The 23,076-nt window shown below is 38.7% G+C and overlaps 2 protein-coding genes and 1 long non-coding RNA gene across 6 annotated transcripts in view; 1 reads left to right on the top strand and 2 right to left on the bottom strand.

The window, feature by feature from the left end:
* Positions 1-77: 77 nt before the first annotated feature.
* Positions 78-18,759, bottom strand: LOC126044072 (threonine--tRNA ligase 1, cytoplasmic-like). 2 transcript variants are annotated; one of them, XM_049813327.1, is made up of 19 exons: positions 17,099-18,753; positions 16,426-16,518; positions 15,437-15,627; positions 14,761-14,884; positions 13,474-13,595; positions 12,540-12,657; positions 11,839-11,903; positions 11,057-11,135; positions 9,677-9,823; positions 7,544-7,642; positions 7,044-7,210; positions 6,337-6,499; positions 5,323-5,460; positions 4,799-4,876; positions 4,599-4,699; positions 3,300-3,404; positions 2,422-2,494; positions 1,568-1,682; positions 79-1,443 (listed from the first exon to the last, which is right to left on the bottom strand). In XM_049813327.1, the coding sequence occupies exons 1-19, from the start codon at positions 17,696-17,698 to the stop codon at positions 1,295-1,297; spliced, it is 2,727 nt and encodes a 908-aa protein (XP_049669284.1). In that variant the 5' UTR covers positions 17,699-18,753; the 3' UTR covers positions 79-1,294. The 2 variants fall into 2 exon arrangements, with proteins under 2 accessions (XP_049669285.1, XP_049669284.1); XM_049813328.1 differs by lacking the exon at positions 1,568-1,682 and having other exon boundaries at positions 78-1,443; positions 17,099-18,759.
* A 1,289-nt stretch (positions 18,760-20,048) lies between these two features.
* The window catches only part of LOC126044089 (uncharacterized), a 34,788-nt gene continuing 31,760 nt past the window's right edge, over positions 20,049-23,076 (bottom strand). Inside the window, exons 5-6 of the long non-coding RNA XR_007507569.1 lie at positions 20,754-20,840; positions 20,049-20,446 (exon numbers count right to left, since the gene is read on the bottom strand). This is a non-coding gene — a long non-coding RNA (uncharacterized LOC126044089). The remainder of the gene's footprint in view (positions 20,447-20,753; positions 20,841-23,076) is intronic.
* TJP1 (tight junction protein 1) overlaps positions 22,610-23,076 on the top strand; it is a 199,370-nt gene continuing 198,903 nt past the window's right edge. For 2 of the 3 annotated variants that reach the window (XM_049813285.1, XM_049813284.1), the window contains exon 1: positions 22,610-23,027. In XM_049813285.1, coding sequence (XP_049669242.1) covers positions 22,610-23,027 — 418 coding nt within the window. The remainder of the gene's footprint in view (positions 23,028-23,076) is intronic. The other variant, XM_049813286.1, reaches the window with a different exon arrangement.

Below are 23,076 nucleotides of genomic sequence, written 5' to 3'. Positions count from 1 at the left end.
TGTTAATTCTGTAAAGTGGAACAGAAAGCTTTCCCAACACTTGTTCCTTCCATATTTTTTTTTCTTTTCTTTCAAAAGCAGGGGATAATCAGTTGGTAAAAACAGATACACAAAACCAAGCTAATGCAAAAGAAAAAATAGGCCTATTGAACACAAGTCTGTACAAGTGTCAGGCAGAAGAACACTAGCTTTGTATTTGTATAACGTTTATGCACTAAATAGTATTTTCTGCTTCATCTCAGTGATATTTAAATCACAACAACTACAGTTGCATAGCTGAGGTAACTGAGTAACACATTTAACACTATCTAAGCTTTGTAACTAAAAAACCAGCATGTAGCAGTGAAAAAAAAGATTGTGGTAAAAATTCATCTCTCCAAAAAATCCAATTCAATTGCCTGCCAACAGTAACTTAAAAATAATTTATAGGCATAAACAAGTCACATAAATATGGCCAATATAAATTCCCACATGCCATCTTCTAAAATGAAAATTGTCATCTGCACCTTTTCAGCATTCTCAGTATCCCACACCAATACAGCAGTAAATCACACAGGGGAAGTTTTTTCCTAAGGTTTGTTTGTTTTAGAAAAAAGCCAAATCAACAGCAAACACAGGAAAAAATAAAGCATTTCCTACACACAGGTATGGTAATTCAACTTCATTCTTGGCAATCACCTTTACAGCAACCAATTACCACACCAGTTCAAACAGTGCCTCGTTTCACTGAGATTTCCAACAAAGACACCAATGTATTTGTAGCCTGTGAACATAAATTCAGAGAGAATCAAGCTATTCCCCCACCTCCCCAAAGAAAAAATATTATATAGTCTGGAGTTACAAAAAAAACTAAGCCAAAATGCTCCTGATGCACCTACCAACTGCCAAGCCTTGGATTCCAGGTCACGTCAGTTATGCAACTGCTACGTGACTTGAGGTAGCTCAGCAACTGCAGCAGCAACCAGTACGCTTCCCAGCCTCCCGTTCCTTGACTTCATGCAGCCCTGATTTATTTCCACAGCAAAACCCACATATTTTAGCAGAGGTGTAGGACTTTTTAAATATGCATTCTGCAACTCGCGCAGATTGGAATCCCATGGGATTGTGAAAGGAGTTGGCAGTTGCATCTGTCCTCTCATTCTATTCCTGGAGCATCAACATTGCTACATTTGCTTATTTTGTGTATCCATTAACTGAAAATTCTCTCAGATGGGCATTACTGCTGCACAGGAGGAAAGAAACACGATTTCACATGGGCAGCTAATAATTTTTTTTTGTTTTCTTAACAGCAACATCAGAACTCTTCTTCTGCATTTGGCGTATGTGAACTCTTAAATTTCTGGAGTTTCTCAATAGCAGAAGATACCGAAATCTCTCCATGAACTTTGTTGTCTCTTGTTCGCACGTTGACAGCGTTATTTGCTTTCTCCTTTTCTCCAACCACTGCAAGACATATCACAAACAATGTTAAACTGCCTACCTACATTACAAAATGAGAGTCTAGACAAACTCTATGCCCAAAATTAAAACTTAAATGATACTCAGAAACGTAAGGTGCTGCAATTACCTAAGATAAAGTTATACTGGGCCAGCTGTGCATTTCTGATTTTCTTGTTTAACGTGCAACTTTGATCTAGATCCACATCTGACATAAATCCTGCTTCAAAAAATTCGCTGCAAACCTAAAAAACCAAAACACTTTCACTTAATATTACAGTATATATTCTACAACATAAATTGGTACATGCGGTAATCCCTGATCTCTTCCAATAATTAATTCATGTGTGTGCAGAATTTTGCTCTCCTGAATCGTAAGGAAGTCAATTAAGTTATTTGAAAGAAAACCGCACACACACTTGAGGGCTTAGCAGGACTCCAGCTGGAAGACAATACGAGGTAACATCCATATCAAGTATTTGCTGATCTGCTCAGATACCTACACTGCTGAATGTCAAAAATGTTTCCTCAGTCTGAGGAGAAAGAAGAGAAGGAACTAAACCACTTATGCTTGCATTCAAAGAAAAGCAGGGGAGAGGGGTAAAACCAACCATGGTCAAATGTAACGCAGTCAAGATTATACATGCTGGGAAATGGAAGAAACCAGCTCTGCCCCTACTTTAAGCAGATAGTTCTGTAATGAAACATTAGTTAGTATACAAGGCTTGTCACCCAAAACGATTTGTCTTTTAATAATTACTAAAGTCTGTACATAATAACACAACTCAAAACACTTGAAGTTACATATCCCTTTCTCAGGCTTATACAAATTTTAGACTACATGGAAAAATTTACCTCTCCCCCCAAATTTATTAAAAATTATCCCTCCAAAATTATTAAAGCATTCATTCTTTGTTCTAGGACAAGTACTTCAGGAGCTATCGAAATTGCTTGCTACTATAAAAAGGAAGGCCCTACTCTCACCTGCTGGGCATACTCTTCAGAAGTAGGTCCCACAGGCACAACCATGACCTGCCGTGGAGACAGCCAGAATGGCCTGGCAAGCAGAACAAGAAAAATACGCAATAAATGTGCATTTTACACTTGCATTCATATCCATAGTCATGTTCCACAATAATTTCTTTACTTCATAAAATTATTTGTTAGCCAAGGTTGTTAGATAGTATGTTATCTTTCTCTTTTCGAGGTCACATAAAATGGCAAATAGATTGATTCTGGTGAAATGACATATTCTGTTCACTTCCTAGCTGACTTCACCATTTTAGACAGAATTCTTTTTTTTCCACATAATTTCCACTTTTATTAATAACTTTATAGTGAAACATGGACAGTCAGACAGATAAGTGGCTGAAAGTAAGAATTAAGTCTTCCTTAATACTTTAAATACATTAATGAAGAAATATCTTCAGAGCTTATTCAAGATCAAACAATACATCTTCCAAGTTAAGAAGTATTTCACATATTAGGACTAATTCATGTCTGTGTAAATAATTGCTTTACGTATGTCTAACATCTTGCCAGTACAAAACCATGATTTTTAAGAAAAAAGGAAAAAGAATAATGCAGCACATATATATTCAATTACAATTCTTATTTCTGCTTTATTGTGTAATTTTTCCTGCAATCATGAAACTGCATTTCTAATAATGAACTATTAATAAAAGTATATCATACAACTCAGACCATAAAATTAGACTTCTTTGCTTGTAATCTTACCTACTAATTTTGAGAAAATTCTAGGGATATTATTTTGCATTATAATATATGGGACATTAGGGAGGATCTGTATTTTCTACGTTGTTAAACATTTCTTTTCTTAGAACTGCATTTGTGCCACATACCATTTTCCTCCATAATTTTCTGCTAGAATAGCTATCATTCTCTCCACAGATCCCAAAATAGCTCTGTGAATTATCACCGGCCTTTTCTTATCATCGCCATCCTTACTGAAAAAGAGTAAGTCAAGTTTAAAAAAAAAAAAAAAAAAATTAAAAAAAAAATCTCTTGGCTCACACACAGATAATCCTACTAACATTTTTGATTTTACTTTTCATGGAAAGACAAAATGAAGTTATCTATACTTAGGCAAAATCTACTGTTTTTATTAAAAATGTACTTTATTTAAGTCCCCTGGGCTTTTAAAGGAATACTGAATAATCATAGAGACTTAAAATAATCACGCCTGTAGCTAACGGCATAGGCACAAACTTCTAAGTTTGAAAAGACACTCGACTGATGCAGCTCCATTTCTGTGCATTTTAATATTTTATGTTCTTCCTCGCTCTTTCTTTTCTGTTATGTCTTGCTTTTGTTTTGTTGCACAGGATCTTACCTGCCCTTACTGGCCATTTCTTTCCTTAAGATTAAAAAAAAGCCAGCTGCTGTTCGTAACAGTGTTATCACCTACCAAAGAGCTATGACATCTAGTGTAGAACATGCAGGAATACCAAAAAATAACAAAGATTCTTATTCTACCTTCCCTGTCAAACTCTTCCTAACATGCAAAAGCAAACATAGCAAGAAAAACAACCCAGAAAATGTGTGTTCAAGTCAACATGGTACTAAGATTACCAAGATTAATTGACTCAGTGGATAAATATCCCTCTTCCTAGCTGGAAGCCAAAGTGAGATCTTTCATTAAAAACTGTCCACAGTTGGTTTATGCTCAAAGTTAACTAACTTTATCTGATAAAAAGCATGAAGTACTTATTACAAACCTCCTAGCTCCCTCAGACATATTTGAGATTGTATGCAACGTCTTCAAAGGAGACACAGTGACTAGCCTGAAAGTGAAAACTGACTCAGCTGAGTTTTCTTTAGCATTATATATGATCAGTTGTCTTCTGAACTGGCAGACAAAACAGATAATGAAATTTTCCTCCAATCAGTAGCATTTACAATTAAAGTGAGCTATCATTACATTGAGGAAATATCTTCCAAGTTTGTGACTCAGTCCTCTACTCACTGGGGATGTTTCCCCTCCTAACCAGGCTACTGATATACAGGCTAATCACTTGTTAGGTGAGCAACAAAGCATTAATATAAATCAGTTTAATGGGAATTACAGATAAGGAAAGTAATCATCTTTTTTTTTTAATTATTTCATTTAAAAGAGGAAGATATTTAGCTTAACCACTCACCCAACGTAAGTTAGATTAAATCGAATGGGTAGTTGGAAGTCAAGTTGGATAGTAGCACATTGGTGGTACCTGCCAATAGCATCTTTGATTTTAATATCAATCTGTGAAGCAAAATAACACAGTTACTAAATACAGTTTTCCTGCATTGTGTCTTTATTCTTGTCCATCCCAAAGCTGTATTAAAATGCTGATTCACCAACCTTAGGACCATAAAATGCTCCATCTCCTGGATTCAAATTCCATCGCTCTCCAAAGTTATTCAAGCTGTTTTGAAGTTGCTAAACATAAAAATGAGAGAATAATTAAAAAAGGTATAGCAGTGCCTTTCATTATTGCAAGTCAAAGCATTTGCCTTTGAAATACAAAGGGAATCAACAGGCAGCATGACTCCTATTGTTCAAACATTTAGTCTTTTATGATAAATAATCTTGAAATGAGTAGTTCCTTGTACAACTGTAGTGATTAATCAGAAAAAAAGATTAATAAAAATCAAATCAGTTCAAGATAAAGGGCTAAGTAAGAATCAGAAAGTTCTCATTTTATACAGACACTTCACATTTAACGTGATGCTTTTCAACGAGTATTTCCACTAAGGACAATATTTAGCATCTGATTTAAGCTATTTCACTAATTTCCCTATGCAACATGAAAGAACTTGGTTAAATATCCACCCCTGCAAATAAAAATATTAACGGGTTGGTTTGTTTGCTTTTAAATGACTTACCTTTTCTGCATGATCCCAGATCTCTAACTCTCCTAGATAATTTTCTGGTCTTGTAGAAAGATGTAGTTGAAAGGTAAAACCAAAGACAGCATACACTGACTTCAAGAAATCAAGACAGCTCTTAATTTCTTCTTCAATCTTAAGCATAAACAAAATATATTAGTTAAAATTTACTTACATACAAATATAATTGGATTTACTGAATTCCTCATAACCAGTATATGAGTCCATTGAATAAAGAAACAAACCAAAACAAAAAACACCACTAAAAATCACATGAAAATTACATCACACAAACCCAAATGTAGGTAATAGGTGAAGAGAGAACTGCGGTGTTGTGGCTTCAACGCATGCCAACAAAAGTAATATTCTTGTTAAGCCTGGGCTTCTGGAGCCAAATTGCATGAGTCAGACTTGACAAGAGTACATCAATTTATTCACATAGCTCCACTAAAATCTACGGCATTACTGACGAAGTACTTATTCAGCACTACTATGGAAAACAAAATGCAGTCAACAGGTTTTTTTCTTTGCAGGGTGAGATGGGAGGTGCAAAAGACCTTGCCTTTTGGGGTTTAGTTGCCCAATGTATCTTTCTAAAGGGAGAAATTCTATACAGAAAATCTTATTACGTAATTCACATTCAATAATGACATTCAATAACGTCCTTCAAATAATGTTGTTTTCTTCTTTTGACATAAGCATTTTTTAATTTTGCAGAGAAAAATAAATAACACAATTTATAGCACTGCTGTTTGAGAAGCAATATTGCAGAAGGTTAAGAAATACGGAATACCAGATGACTAAGAAGGAAGTACCTAAACCTACCAAAAACCTCATCAACAGCGGCATTATGCTATCAAGCAACACAATAGAAGAAGCTAGAGCTGAAATACTTTGGGGATTATTTTCTTGGTTTATGTTGGTTTGCACTGGGAAGGAAAGGAATTCTTTTTTTTGGTTGACTGGTGGAGGGAGGGTGGTGGTTGTTTTTTGGGGTTTGTTTTTTTTCACCTGTTCCATTGTGCAAAAGATGTGAGCATCATCTTGTTGGAAGCGCCTTACACGAGTCAAGCCACTTAAAGTCCCAGAGAGTTCATTTCGGTGAAGAACCCCAAAATCTGCAAGTCTAAGAGGCATTTCCCTCCAGGATCGTGGACGATGGGCAAACATCAAGCTAGAAGGAACATGCAAGAACCTTCCTTTTATCCTGCTTATAGAATATTTAAGACAACACAGAAACTAAACCAAGATCAGTACAGACAGTAATCACATTTTTAAGTCTGTATTCATTCGCGTTGTCTGCATCCTAAAAGGCAGGCAAACAGAAAAGTACAGCACTCAGAATGTATTGCTAAAGACCACCTAGAAAAACCACTGAGAGTAACAATCAAGACTGGTTCATCTGTACCTTCTTTTGGTACACCACATCTGATGCTCATCTCTATCCAACATTACTTGTATTTACTAGTGGTACACACTAGTATTAGAATGCACAAACCTAGCTCACTTAGTGCAGACTTACTGGAAAATCCTCCTCCCAAGAATTGTATTTGGTCTGCTTTGGGACACTGTCAGAGGAGCTCTCTGGACATACTAGTGGCTTAGTAGTCTATTGTAAACATACATGATAATATATATTACTACTGAATTTATTTCCCCTCAACCCCACAAAGGATAAATATAGTAAAATAAGAAGTTTTTCAGTTGAGAGTACAAACCAATGTCCTGGACAATTCATCGGTTTAAGGGCAAAAGTTTCCTTCTCGATTTCAAAAGAGAACATATTTTCGCTGTAATGCTGCCAGTGTCCTGAAACTTCCCACAGTTTACTGTTGAAGATGTTTGGAGATAGAACTTCAGTAAAATTACGCCTGTGATATTCTTCCTATAAAACAAATTCAACCTTTAAAAGGTGATAGAGCTTTTGACAAGCAAAAGCCCAATTCTTTTTAATTGTGCTCTTACAACGGCAATTTACTCAGAGACTAAAGGACTACTGCACATGTAGGTTTTGTACAAGTAGAAAAAGCACAGCTCGATGTTTTACTCTGCCCTATTTTCAAAAAGGTTAGATCTGTATAATCATAGTGAAAATCAGGTATGTTTACATACATAGATGCTTCTCTTTCTGTGCATAGCTCTGTGCTATGAGTGGCCTATCACCCAAGATCAACAACTGATATTAAGCTTGTTAGGAGTTACATTAGTATATACTCACTCGTATGAAATCTATGAGTGTGTTATAAATAAAGGCACCTCTGGGGAGGAAAAAGCAGCTTCCAGGACTCAAATCATGAAAGAAGAAGAGTTCTTGCTCCTAGATAAATTAAAAACAGAATGCTGCAACACCACTTCAGATGGAACTGCAGAACATGACTACTTCACACGTTGGGACTCTGTTCACAAAAAATGCAATGTTACAGCAACAAGATGATTTCTAGAAGTCTACAAGTTCTCAGCCACAGCAGTTAATTTTTCTGTAGTTCTTACTCTTAGAAGTTTGTAGTAACACTAGAATTCCATTTGAGTCTGTGACTATGTAAATACACATTTCCTCAAAATCCTGAAGCCTTAACCAATCTTACCTTCAGTAACCAAAGCAATTAAGCATATATCCATCACATCTGAGGGTTAATGGCTGAAGCTTGTAAGCCAGTCATTCTTTATCAGAATTTTGTCTCAAAATCAGAAGCTCAGCACTGTGGCTGTCCTGGTTTCAGCTGGGATAGAGTTAATTGTCTTCCTAGTAGCTGGTATAGTGTTATGTTTTGCGTTCAGTATGGGAAGAATGTTGATAACACATTGATGTTTTCAGTTGTTGCCAAGTGATATTTAGACTAAGTCAAGGTTTTTCAGCTTCTCATGCCCAGCCAGCAGGAAGCCTGGAGGGTTACAAGCATCTGGAAGGGGACGCAGCCAGGACAGCTGACCCAAACTGGCCAATGGGGTATTGCATACTGTGTGACATCATGCCCAGTATATAAACTGGGGGGAGTGGGGGTAGGGGGATCGCTGCTCGGGGACTAATTGGGCATCGGTCGATGGGTGGTGAGCAATTGCATTGTGCATCACTTGTACATTCCAATCCTTTTATTACTATTGTCATTTCATTAGTATTATCATTATTAGTTTCTTCTTTTCTGTTCTATTAAAGTGTTCTTATCTCAGCCCATGAGTCTTTTTTCCCCCGATTCTCTCCCCCATCCCACTGGGTGGAGGCAGAGAGTGAGTGAGCTGCTGCGTGGTGCTTAGCTGCTGGCTGGGGTTAAACCGCAACAGTGGCTCTGATACATCTTTGGAGAACCTTAGCCTCTTCACTATCAAAGATATTAGATATCTAGACACTAGATAAGTTGTCTGATTGATACTAGATTATTTGTTTTTTGAAAGTCATTGAAGAAATCATTGAACAAATACTATACATATATTCAAGTCTTAATGAGTTAACAGAAGTAAGCATGAACACTTCTGTAAAGATAATTTTTCTACTTCTTCCCTTTGTCACTGTTTTCTGTAAATTCCTCATTGGCTCTTCCTCTTCTGAGTTACCTTCAGTCGTTCATCTTTGCTTATGAAGGTCTTTCAAAGTCTCTTCTTTCATGTCTGCCAGTAAGTAGTGAGAGGTTCATGCCCGCATCGTCTTGGCCAATGATGCTGACCTTCATTTACACATAACTTTTTCAAATAAATGTCTCCCTGCTTTCACCTGTACTGCTCATTGTGCCTTTAAACACCCACAAAGCTTCTTATCTTCTCTCAAATACCCTCTCCGTAACTCCACCTTCTCCACAAAACTATAGCAAAGGTGACAACAATTAGGAGACTGCATGCCAACAAGACCGGTACTAGGTCACAATCCTCATCTGTGTCAATCTAATGTCTTCCAATTTACACTCAATTCAGGATTACATCTGTTCATTTAAATCTAGTAGAGGAATATTCACAACAGCTAAGTACTGCATGTACATGCACTTAAGTATTAACTTATTTATGCCTCTAATGAAGAATGACCAAACCATATTATTTGTACAATTTTGAGTAATTTCTCTCTTATATGAAAAATATTAGTAGGATCTGAAAAGACTCTACATTAAAAGGTTTAAGATATACTTTCCTAAACCGAGGGACTACCCCATTACTTCGTCCCAACATTAGTTTAACATTTGTATGCAAATGACAAGTTGAGTTTGTAGAATTAAAATTTTAAAATACAACCGACACCAAGAAGTTTATAGAACTGGCTCCCATTCAAACTGTAAAAAAATGAAAAAAAAAAAAAAAACCAACCTATGAAAGAGAATTTATTCTATTACAGAAGCATAAAAGCGTAGTAGACAGTAAAACAGTGTACCTTTCCAATTTTCCTATGGTCCCGATTTCTGGCTTCTTCCTGGAATTTTTCCCATTCCTTCATCATTTTGTTATCAGGAAAGGATATTCCATATATTCTCTGCAGAGTTTCCATGTCAGATTTTCCTTCCCAATACGTAGAGGAACTCTGATGCACAAAACCCATACTTAAAGATAATATTATATAATCTCAGGGAAAGGAGGAATAAACACTAATGCATTCAAATGTTATGATTGTTTTCCTTGAGAAAAGAATTATATGCAGTCATCCAGCATTTTTTATATTACAAAGATACTGGCACTGCCTTTTAGTCAGCATACAAATACAGAAGACAAACAGAAGTGACTGGTCAAGCCAAGCTTTTATTCTACTTAGGTACCTTTTTTTAACTCACACTATGGCACGTTTTATTATCTCACATTGTATCTTCTAAAAAAGCAGCACTTGTTTATGTTCAAAACATAATGCAGTAGGGAAACACAAAAGACAAAACGAAGCTAACTCACTCTCACAGTTAAATCCTAGCTGTTTTGACAATCTACCACTTAATCCCCAGAACTCATTGTTCCATAAAATTCAGTTAGGGAGCCAGCAAAAGCAACTATGATGAATATTCCAGTGAGGTCTGTCTAATAAGGTTACCAAAATTAGCATCTGCAAGTAACATAAACTACATCATAACTAGAGACATCTTCAAGCACTGTCTCTGGCTTTCCCATAAGCAACACCATTTTTAAACAGCAGCACTTGCAGATGTGGCAGGGTCTGCTTTATCTCCTGTACCTGAAGTATACCATCTTACAAGGGCAAAATACTAGTTCTGACCCAATGAGTATCTTAGATGCTCGTTCACTGCAGAAGAGAGCGCACACACACACATATCGTGCACAGATATGACAGCTAGTGCAGACTCAAACTAAGACATTTGTATTACAAAGTGCAGCGCTGGTTGGAAATACTAGCACACTACTGCCACATTAGCTTAGGCACTGCACTTTACTTTGCATGGTATAATTGGTTCCACAGCTAATCTAGTCACTACTAGCTTGAGTATTTTTGCAGTGCTCCTCATTATAGCCTAAGCATGCATGTCACTGCACTAATACTAATACTCTGACAAAAAAGATGCCGTTAACTTTCACTGATATACTATTGTGATGGTTGAGAATCAGTAAACCTTGGAAGCAGATGAATGATGAAAGGCTGTAGTTCTACTTGTACAATGGGAGCTGGGAAATAAATGAAGGACTATTTTCAGAGTAAGAAAAGAGAACAACACAAAGAACCCTAGCATAATCACTTCAGGAGAAATAAATACATAAATAAATCAGCTGACCCACAGTTTAGTTAAGTTTTAATGCACAGTTAATTTAAACTTACCTTAAATATTTTAAGGGCCTTAATTTTTCCAGTGTGTCTCACATGTGGACCCCTGCAGAGATCAATCAGCGGACCACATCTATACACCAAAAAAAAGGGTTTATTTCAAAACACTCCAACATTTTTAAGTACAGTCACTAATCAATGCCTGACATGTACAAACACACTAAAAAGTACATATACGCAACACTCAGCAAATTCAGTGCATCTTAAATGTAATTGTGCCTTCTACCTGAAGCAGAGTGTTCACTCAGTAAATACTCAGCACACTTGATCCATTATCAGCATCATAACACACTCAGCAATTCATATAGTTCCATACGTAAACTTTGTTGAAGTTGCCCAGGAAATTTCAAACTATGCACACCAAACAGAAATAAATAAATAAAAAAAAAGGTTTTGCCATTTTCCAACTAACTAGTTTAATCCCTGACAATTGAATGAACTGGTTCCGCACCCCACACTGAGCTACGAGTTAGCTTTACCCATTATCCGGCAATTCAGTGTCATGGGTGGTAACTTATTTTAATCTGTTTACTGAAACCAGAGTGAATGAGTGAAAAGTGGATTTGCCATTGTCCACAAACTGAGACCTAATTTGATCCAGCAGAGAAAGATCTGATTTTACATAAGTAGCAATATTAATTGCAAACTTAAAGTCCCAATCACGCAAGTATTCAAAAGTTAGAAGAAAAAAAAAAATTCCTTCTTCTCTCAATTTAAATGAACTATATCTAACTACAGAAATACTTCTTCATACCTTTTAACTTAGTTTTCTTTACCTGTATATTGTGGTAGTTGGTGTGTTCACCTTCTCATTAAGGATACGACACTTAAACTTGTTATACTGTGTGGGGAAACATGAAAAGTCAGAAACATCAACAAAATGATGAATAAAATTCTATTTTAAAATTATGTATTAATAATGCAAGTGCATCAGTAAAAGACACTCACAACTTTTTAAAAAATGGAATGATCACAAAAACCTACACAAAAGTTCAACATCCTTTCAGAAGGGTTATAAAACAAAAGGGGAAAGAGACAAAAATATCTCAATCTCCCTGAGGATGTTAAGCATAGTGATTACCACCTGAACACCTCAAAGCACTTCTGAACGGCAATTAAAACACAGTGCAGTGAGACTGGTAATATTCACTGTATAAAACAGAGGACTACAGGACAAAGCCTTTTTTGACTTGTCTCTGCAAGTGAGCCAGAATGAATGTATGCCTTTTGTATACTAATTTCCTGGTCATCTCACTGAGCTTGAGGTGTTTTAGTGTAATAAGAAATTGTTTTTATTATTGCCTGAAAACATCCTGAACACTTGAGAGGTATATGGAGAGGGGGAAGAAGATGCTATTCTTTTTCTTTGTTTTACTAGACAGGTGCTTTTCTGATGAGTCAGTTAGATGCAGTATTTTATAACAGTTACATTTTAAAAGATCATTGTACCATAATCACAGCTACTTCAAAGATTTACCTTAAACATGTCTAACAGGATCTCCTTTTTGACTTCCAGCCTTTCAAAAGCCTGCTTCTCTTTTATGATATTTTTACAGCGGTTCTCTAGTAGTGGGAATTCAGTACTAGATACACCTCTAAACAGAAAGACACAGGCAAAAGATAAATTAATTATTTTGATATTCCCATTTTTTTAAGTGACCACTTTCTAGTAGTCTAATTTGAAAAACATGGTATGTGTCATTGTGATTTGTCACAGTATTTTCTTAGTTTCTTACTATCAGCTGCACTTTCAGACGCTAAACTCAGAAACACAAATGGTATCACCCTGGCCAAACCCACTGCAATCACTCCTAGAACAGTCTTTGACATGCTTAAATGTCTGAAAGATCTGTAGCTCAAAGTATAAATGATTTCAGAAAAAAGAAGGAAAAAAAAAAAAAAGGCTCAACCCAGCTGCAAGAGCTAGTTTATCAGCCAATGCAGATTTGGTATTCTCCCTGACTACAGAAAGATAAACAAGGAAAAAACAGAATCGTAAAGCTGTGCACAAGGATTAGAAAAGTAGTAAACACCTATATGAGTTACATGCATACGTGCCATTTCTACAAGGAACTATGGCACTTTGAAACCTAATTCCCATGATTCTTCAAGGAAACTGTCTCCTGTATCTCCCAGGAACTTCAGAAAGTTTCACCCAAACACTCTATTTTTTTCACAGAACATTCAACAGCTGCAAGTCTTAACGGAGCAGGTGTCTGAACACCGCTCTTGAATTTAAATAAACACACACACTCAATATATATGTATACATAGAAGACTAACCTGTCAGTTTTAACCCATACTAGATACACAATTTTACTTTCAACATGCAGAAACATGACCAAACAAAAATAATTCTAGTACTGCGCTTCAATAAAGAGCATTAAAGTACTTAGACACTGAAATTTTACCTATCTTCAATATACATGTCATAATAAAATCCATTCTCAATTGGTGGTCCATAGCATAAGCAGCCCCCAAAATAACCTTCCATGGCCTCTCCAAGAATATGAGCACTTGAATGCCAATAAACCTGCAAATAAAGTCAAGTGAGCAAGTCATGGAGTCATTGGCATTGTGTAACTATGAAGAAAAAACAAAACAGAGGTATATCTGCAGATGAGAAATACACTAGAATCAATGTTTTTTAAATGCTGTGAGCAGTATAACAATTTTCTTTTCTCATTTTGAAGTACGCTAAATGATTAACATTAAGGCAGACGTAGCAATAAAGCCCCATTGTATTTCAGTCTGAAAGATGATTATACCTCTGCACAATTCCATCACCTTAGTACTTATTGTACCTTGTTCGTTTATAAGTTAGTTGCCAGTCAGTGAAAAGTCTATGCAATACTAACTGCTTCTAAGGCAATGTAGCCAATTAAGTTACCATTGTTCACATACCGTATATTTATTAATAGTACTGTAAACCGCTTTACCAGAAATGTCAGAAGAGGGGAGTCAAAAACCCAGTAGATCAAAAACCCAGTAGATCAATACCAGTCTGATGTTCTAAGTCCCTATTAATTCAGACCACTTCATAGCCACTGCTACAAGATAAAGCCTTTACAGGCTCCTGAAATGTCTCAAACAAGCTTAATCACATGAATATTTCTTTGACAAAATGAAGTCTAATTCTAGTGCATAAAGATAAACATAGGCTTAAGACTGAATCCCATTATAAAAATAGAATCTTGGGTGTGTCGCTAAGTATATTCATAGTTTAATTGAGTAAGATATGCCTACTCAAGTTTCTAATAAACAATGCTGGTACAAGGAGGTGTAGATTTTGTTTATGACTCAAATCTGATACCGGAAAACTTTTAGAAAACTGTAGGACAGCCTCACTGTTGCTTTCAGTGGCTGATCTTCAAATGCACTGAATCAAACCATAGAACACGTCTTCAAAGACATCAAACTATTTCAAGTTAGCATACAAATCAACACCTTCTGTAAAATCTCATTTGAGAAATAACCTGTTTATGTAAAAGGGAAGGGAAGAAAAGAACACTACAATTTTATTCACTTATAGTTCACAGGTACTTAGTATCTAATCTTCTTTGACAAATGATGACAAATATAATACTTGAATAGTTTTGGGGATTTTTTTTTTCTTTAATTCAAGATTTTAGAAGCATAATGCTGCAATCAATTTCGCTTCACCAGTTTCAAGCAGAAACCAGCGAGTGTTTACTCACAGCTTTTGCTTCTTCATTATCAAACATAAGCAGCTCCAGACTACAATCTCCCTCCAGTGGACGATCCAGGTCCCACAATTCACCATTCACTTTGGCTATGACTGCATTTGAAGCCAACACTTGACTAAAAAACACAAACGATGACAAGAGACAAAAATAGTTAGGTTCAGATTTGCAAAAGTGCATAGGTTTCTAAACCCCATGAGACCCCATCAACATCTCCTAGCACCTAAAGACCTTTAATTTTTGTTTCTGTGGTCATCTTAAACACTTTTCTATTTTTAAGGTATAGACCCTTAAGGTTTCATTCAATGGTTTTCAGTACTGGGGGTCTGGAGGAAAGACTGCTTCTAACAACAGTTTCTCCTGTTAGGTGGTAACTCACAAAATTTCAGATGTCTCTATTAATTCCTAGCAGTCTCAGCATTACATTTTTTTAATTGAAAGCAAGCATTATGATCCCAGCACAGAACCTCAAGCATCGCTCAGAACAGTAACTTCACCCAGCTGTTTCTACTGCATTAAGCTGAAGTTTCAATACTTTCCAAATAAACCAACTTAAGAGAGTCATCATCCACTGACATTGACATACGTATTTTATGCAACAAGGTAAGAGACAAATGATAGTTACAGATTTATCACTACAAAAGTACAACTCCTTAAATCTGCAGGTTACCTAATTCCTACAGCTAATTGATATGGTGTGGTTTTCCAAGATTCCCCTTCAGTCATCTTTCCATCTGTCAGAATAATTTTGATAGGTTTGCTCTGGTTGGCCGCTCTGTAAGCTAGCAAAGCATCATGTTCTTTTTTAAGTGCTTCATAAAGCTTCAGTCTGTCTTCTATGAAGCTTGGCTCATACTGTAGCTGTAACAAATAAATTAGATCACACACATACATATTTGTGAGAGAAACAGAAAAGGATTCACAGCATTCATGCATCCCTAGAGGTTCCAAATGAGACCAGATTTCACTGTAGTACAATTTATACTAATAGCAGCAAAGCATTTGTAAATAATTATACACAGAGTAGTCCCATAAAACTTGCTGACTATTTTATAGTGGCTTTCCAATTTTCCCATGCACCTTCATCAATCTGGACCTAAATGGCTTTATGAGTTTGACCTCAGAAAGCAGCCTATATTCCTGCCCCAGAATTTGTATTTGGCTGACGTCCTAGAGAAGTTTGGATCACTCCAACAAGCCCTCACTTCTGCTAGTCCATTCAAAGCATCGAATTCAAATAAGATAGTTCACGGGAAGTTTCTTTTAGTTTAGCATAGGGTGAATTATTAAGATCTACTGAACGACAGCTAGTGCTGCCAACATCCTCTTTCAGACATCATGCACGCTGTTTAACTGTTCATGAACCGTCACTCTCTTTAGGAACCACGGTATCCTGACCCTTATTTCCCAACAGCCCAAATCCTTTTGTTACCTCAAAAAGTAGATATCTAAGAAGGTGTAAGTAATGCTACTAATTACATGCAGGATGAAGCTCTTAGCTCTTATGAATTTTTTCTATATGCCTGCTATAGCAAGCCTCCTTACCAAAACCTGGGATTTCAAAATACAGCAAAGTACTTCAGATTTCAGCACCTTTTCTGAACGTAGTCAAACAATACTCCTTCTTCTACCACTATGCGGTATAAAATAACCACTTACATCGTTCCGATGTCGGTTCACGGCTTCATTTTCTTTTGTCTTTTCCTCTTTATTTTGATTCACTGCAACAGCTGGACTTCCACTGGAGACTTCCTGAAAACAGTGATAATATGAAGCATACCCCTATGCCTTTAAGACCTTTCCCAGCAATCATTGAAACAGAACAAACCAAACGAGTGCAATATTGTGCTAAAAAGGCAATTAGACTCGAATAAGGCATGTCCTTAGTACAGAGGAAAGACTTCTCATGACACATCCAAACCGCGTCCTTTCAGCAGACACAGCACAAACGCTCGCCAAGCAGAATCTTCTCAACGCAATTTCCCCGATTTTACTACTGCGACCACCACCGGCAAAATCTCCCCAGCGAGACCCTGGGAGATCAAGAGGGCCCCGTGAGCAGCAAGGACAACTTTCGGCGGTCAGAGAAACTTAACTCCACCTTTGCGAAAAGGCAGGGCCTCCTGGGAGAAGCCCTGCTCAGCGCTCCGGGCACACGAGGAGTGCGGACAGAGACGGAGCCAGGCTCCCATCCCCGAGACCCCCGCCGGCGGGGGCCGGCCGCTTCGCCCCCGTCAGTCCTCCCCCTCCCCTGCGAGGCCCGTCCCAGCCCAGAGCGATGCGGGGGCCCGGCCCGGCCCGGCCCGGCCCCGCCGCCCTCCCCCTCACGCACCGAGGAGGGCCGCGGGGCGGCCGCTGCCTCGCCGCCTGCCGGGGGCTCGGCCGCCGCTGCCCTGCCCAGCTCGGCCGCCAGGCTGCGGCGCAGATGCAGGAGGCGGTAGCGCAGCTTCTCGTTCTCGGCCCTCAGCCGCTGCAGCTCGGGGCTGCAGCTGCCGGGGCAGCGCGGCGGCTCCTGCTCCTTCAGGCGGCCGACCTCCGCCGTCAGCCAGCGCAGCTCCTGCTCCTGCCGCGACAGGCGCAGCGCCGCCACCTCGGCGGCCGCGGCCGCCATCTTCCTCCGGCGGCAGCGGGCCGCCTCCCTGCTGCTGCTGCTGCTGCTGCTGCTGCGGCGGAGGGACGCCGCCACCGCCGCCCCGCTCCGCCTCCCCGGTGGCACCCCAGGGGCCCGCCCCGCGGCCGACGCCGGGTCCGGTCCTGCCCTCTGCGGCGGAGGCGCTCGGGCGGCTCGGTGCGGAGCTGACCCCGCCCAGGCACGGTGGGACTTCGGGCGCCTCGCCGCAGAGTTACCGCTGTCATTATTCGTTCTTCTAATTGGGTAAATGCCTGTCGGTAGCCCTCCCTGCTGTGGTGGTAGTAAAACGTGCCCGCCCATCTTCCTGCGAGGCCGATGAGCAATTGGGAAGTGTCAGTATCCACAGCTTGTGGCCGAGTCCCGCTTCAATTTACCTAGAAGGGTTCTTTGAAAACGTCTCCTCTGTAACCCTCGCAAACAAGAAGCTGAATAAACTGGGGCAGCAGGGAAGAATCGCATCGCTAATCCTCAAAATCCTGGTCCTGCCATTTTGTGGGGAGCGTGACAGGCACAAGTAGTTTGTAATAGGGAGGGGAAAACACTCATCAAGTTTGCTTTATGTTCCCAAGTATCCAATTCGGCATCCGTGGAGCCCCTTGTTATTAAAAACACAGAAAAGCAACAATTAAACTATTAAGTAAACACATGCTTTCAAAGGACCTACATGTAACATCGCCAATGTCTTGGTCCTTTCAAAGGATTATTCAAATAAAAGAGAATGATAATTACCAGGTGCCTTGGAAAGACAGAGACATTGTCAGCATATGGAAAATACGGATGGCACCCACTTGAATGCAGCCCCACGGCCTGTTCATTAGCACAGACTTCAGGTGGTCCACCCCGCACGGTGCTGAGGCCCAGCTCTAAGGTCTGGTCAGCCCTAACGCTCAACTATGGCTGGTTTATTGTCCTTTCTGATCACCATCCGTTAAACACATCAACCTGTGAGAGTTGCCTACAGACATGCTTTCTCCAAAAACCAGCTTGGATCCAGGCATTACAATGGGAGCTGAGGTCTGCAGACAAGACAGGAAGATGGGAAAGGTGAATAAAAAGTGGCAAAAGCAAGCTGAGCAGAGAAGCTGAAACCCAAAATACTGTCACATAAGCAATAGTTCATACTGCATGTGCCCTGCCACCCCTGTGAGTTCTCCCTCCAGCTCAAGCCATCCTTCCCTGCCACTACTGCAAGTCCTGGTACAAGCTGATCACTTACACCTCTACCTCTGCCGGTCCACGTAGTCCGGTTCAACTTTTTCCATAGTTTCCCATAGGGTGATAGGATTACACAAACAGTGAGGCAGGCAGGCAGGCCTGGGGATGGCAGTCAGGACCAAGCAGGAGTCCAGACTGCCAGAAAACTTCATGGCGATGAGGCAGCTCCAAGGTCAAGCCAGAAAAGCAATCCACAGGTCAGGTCCCATGACGGTAACTGGGGCCAGACGCAGGAGTTACCAGGCAGGTCCATGGTGACGTGGCAAACTCAAACCAGGATGACAGCCCACAGGTCACAGTCCAGAGCAACAGAAACCAGTGACAGGCACATCTCTCATGGAGCTCAGGCAGGGCCTGATGGTCCACGGCTGAGCCTCAATGGAACCCCTGGGCCCATGGACAGGGGTGTGCGTGGAGGCCCCAGGTGAGGTCCCTCTGGGTCATTAAGGCCAGTTAGTGCTCCCAGGGCCCTAACAGTCTGTGCGGCATCCTTCTTCACCATTCTCATTATGAAACAATGCCAATGTCAAAAAGTGTGGGTCGGACTGTATCCTTATTTGACTACAATGCCAAATAAACACTGCCAGAGCTTATTTCTAGCAGATGCCTCATGTTTGACACCCATTCTTATGAAATTAGGCTGTCTGAACTAAACAGCATCTTTGCACAAATTGCAGAACTTGGCACCAAGGTTGAAGAGGTTTGAGATGCTAGGTAGTTAGGACTCAGAGCTTGGAAAGATTGTACAACTTCTACCGCACAGTCAAACAGTCTGCATTGTATCATTTACAGGTCCTTGCAGTTAAATCCCTCAGTTTCTGAACCCCAGGAAAACAACAGTTCTCCATCACAAATCCTTTATTTCCACTGTGTATTTCCATGTATATTTTGTCTCAAATACTTCTTTGTCATCTTCAATTTCTCTAGTTTTCTCCCTTGATTGTACTTTACAACCGCTTCTCTGTATTCGGTTTCTCAACACGCACTTTCAACATTTTTGCCTTTACCTAATACTCAGATTTTTCAAGGTGTGGATTTTTACTAGAATTCTGGCAATTACCAAATCAGAATTTTAGCATTTTATTCTCCAGGTTACACAACTGGAAATAACTACATGGTATGTGAGAAGGTAGAGAGTCGAGTTTTGTATTTGTCCACAATTTGATACATTTCCTATGATATCACCCATTTTTCCTTACGGTTTTAAGATTTTATAAAAACATACTTAAGATTAAAAGGATATATTCTTTTACCAACAAAAATAATGAGGACATTACTGGGTCAAAACATTGTAGTCCTTTAGAAAAAAATACTGTAAATTATTCAGTGCATGGAGCCCAAAGACACTCCTACACTGTATACTCACAAATTTCAAGCTGTCGTTCATGTCTCCCACTACCCTGGATGACTTCTGTGTGTAGTACAATTCACTGTCTTTATTAACCAGTTCATATTATACCAACTTTTCTTTGCATTTTCATTGCAGAGTACTGTATTCTCTCCCATGAATGCCCAGAATTTTCTAACAGCTTTGTAGTTAATTCTTCTAGTCATTCTGCCCCAGCTAAACACTTTAATGTTGGTGGTTTTGTTTGTTTTTTTTAAAACTAGTTTTGTTATTTAAGGTATATTGAAATATCCCCCAGAAAACTGATACTTACATACATTTTTCATTTGCACAAATTCTTTGTTCTTTTTCTGAAGAGATGCAACTTGCAATTCTTCCTTCCTTTTCTGAAGAGATGCAAGTTGCCAACACCTATGTCTATCACTTACTATAGCAAGGTCACTCTTCTTCAAGGATGGACTGTCATGGGCAGATCTGCCATGGACCTGTAAAAATAAGACATACTCTATAGCTTCCTTTAAAAATTAATTTCATTATTAATCTGACAGGCTACCCATTTTTTTAACTTCTAAATTCACTACTGTGCAGAATTTATTACTCCATTTAGGATACTGATGACAATCAGTGTTATCAGCACAATAAAATAAACACAGATTTAGTTTCAAGGTTAAACTCTGAGAAATGTATTCAGGTTACATCCTCTGTATCTCATCTTTGGGCACTGTCCTATGAACCCAAACCCTGTAACTTTGGCCTTGCTCTAGCATTTATTGAAGTAATGGAAAAACTTACCATCAGAATTTATACTGGCTGAGAAGGCTGATTTGTAAAATACTGTCTAACATATGTGGAGCACCAGGCTTCATCAGGATCTTTTACCTGCTGAGATATTGTGGTATTAGTATAAGTAGAACTTCTGAGAGAGAAACAACTTGGAGAGAAAAAAAAATGCATGAGATTTCATTGAGAATATGGAAAGAATAGGGGTGGTAGTAGTGTAGTATTTGTACCACCCCTATGGAGGTTCAAAAACCAAAGAGCATCTTAAGAATTAGGCTTATAAAGGAGCCCTTACTTTTAGAAGATGTGCCAGGCCTTTCATATCGGTTGGCTGCTTTCTCTGCTTACTGCGTATTACCCTTGTTTAGCTGTACTACCTGACTAATGGGATAGCAGATGCCTTTTACCACCTATCTTTCCCCAAGTGGGTCATCTTTCATGTGGTGTGTGATGTGATGCCATGGCCATGCAATGCATAAGTAGGTCTATCTGAGTAGATGATTACAGAAGAAGCCCGAGAATCTCACTGCTGTGGTCATTAAGCTGTAACATTTTAAACTGCGACCATTAATATGGCTTAAAATAACAGATAATTCCACTTGTCCTTGCTCTAGATAATGCATCACGTACAAGGCTTGTTGTATCTGCAACCAACCACAAGGTGACAGGCAATGCTTCCAAACAATTCTGTGAAGCCTGGCTAGTTAATTGTTTGGATGGTGATATACACAATAAAATTCCTAAATTATTATATGGTCAGTGGTCAACTTTAATGCTGACTGATGAATACTTGAAATTTCAGAAACATAAGAAGCCTGACAGGAGGATACAGTGGTTGCATCTTAAGATCATAAGGACTGAAAATACTGTAAAACTTGTTTTCCTAAAAGCTTGGCAAAATAATTTTGTTTGCTGCACAACAGGTAAAGTACCCTTAAGAAAACTGCAGATAAGGCCACATGAGTGAGGCCATGGATGCATTATCAGTTGGAAGTAATGGAAATAGAAAAAATAGACTAAGAAAGAGGAGGAGGAAGAAGCAGGAAGTACTCATAGCTTTTCTACACAGGGAATTTATGTTGACAGAAACTATGAAAACAAGACCAAAAAGTCCACGTATTAAGCAGCATTTGCGTAAGGGAGGTTATGTAATGTGTGATCCTCAGTGAATGATTATCAGTGGCAGAACACCTCCACTAGGATTGCACTAATCTCCACTGTTAAACCTGGTTCACGAAATGGACGCTATATGGTGTTCTATTTTGCTTGGACACAACTTAAAGATCTAAACATGCAGAAATATTGTTATTCTTAACAGTAACGTATTTACCTTCACAAAAAAGGTCTTATTCTGTAACCTTTTTTTTTTTACCTTTTGCATACAGGATTACAAAATATTTATAGAAACATGCTTTCTAAATGTATAATTCCACTGCATTGTAAAGCTAATATTTTATGAAAGAGTAAGAAGTAGAGGGCATTTATACTGTGGTTTGGGTATGGCCTCTGAGGAATACAAAATTAAAGTGTACATAAGACACTTTATTTTATGTCCTGTACCAACTTGTACGGATTATTTCAGTTTGATCAGCTGTCTTCTTGAATTAATTATTTTTTGCAAAGGGATATCTTTGAAGATCAGTTACAGAATTAAAAAGTAACAGTAAGTAAGCAATTCTCAGTCTCATCATTATGGTTCAGAAGCTGTTAACGGTTGTAAAGGGCTAATTAGTGTAATGTAATCCTCTTAGGAGGCTGCAGGCATTGAGCTAGATTTCTTTATAATTTGTATGTAGGCCTTCTTTATTCCATTAGAATTACAATAATTATGGACAGCAGTATGTATTTGCATTCTATCCATCCACATTATGTTTACTTTGCATACTGAATACTGCACAACAAATGCAGGAATAGAATTTTCTATTTTCTATTTAAATATCAAAATGTTTGGAAGAACAGCCAAATCTTGGTTTTATAACTGTGCAAAATCTACCAAAAGAGAAAATCCAAACAGGAGTAAGTGGCTTTCTGAAATCCCAAGCAATCAGAGAGAGAAAATACTGGAAGAGCTGGATGTGAACAAAGTGCTGTCATATTTGGTTTACAAGAGAGTCTTTTCCTTGGAGGAATACAAAGACATTTGGTCCCAGGAGAGCTACAAGAAGAGAACTGAATATTTTTTAGATAAACTCTCCTTAAAAGGCCCAAGTGCTTTCTCTGCTTTTTGTTCCATTTTGGAGGAGGTCTGTCCTAACTTGCTGACATGCTTTCTCCTTGGCTATGAAGGTAAGGTCACTGTCTGCTCTGAAATGCTTAAGTGTATATTGGTAATGTC

The sequence above is a fragment of the Accipiter gentilis genome, chromosome 10 (genome assembly GCF_929443795.1).
Source record: "Accipiter gentilis chromosome 10, bAccGen1.1, whole genome shotgun sequence".
NCBI lineage: Eukaryota > Metazoa > Chordata > Aves > Accipitriformes > Accipitridae > Astur > Astur gentilis.
The sequence above is the reverse complement of the archived record's forward strand: the minus strand, read 5'-3'. Positions and strand labels throughout refer to the sequence as shown.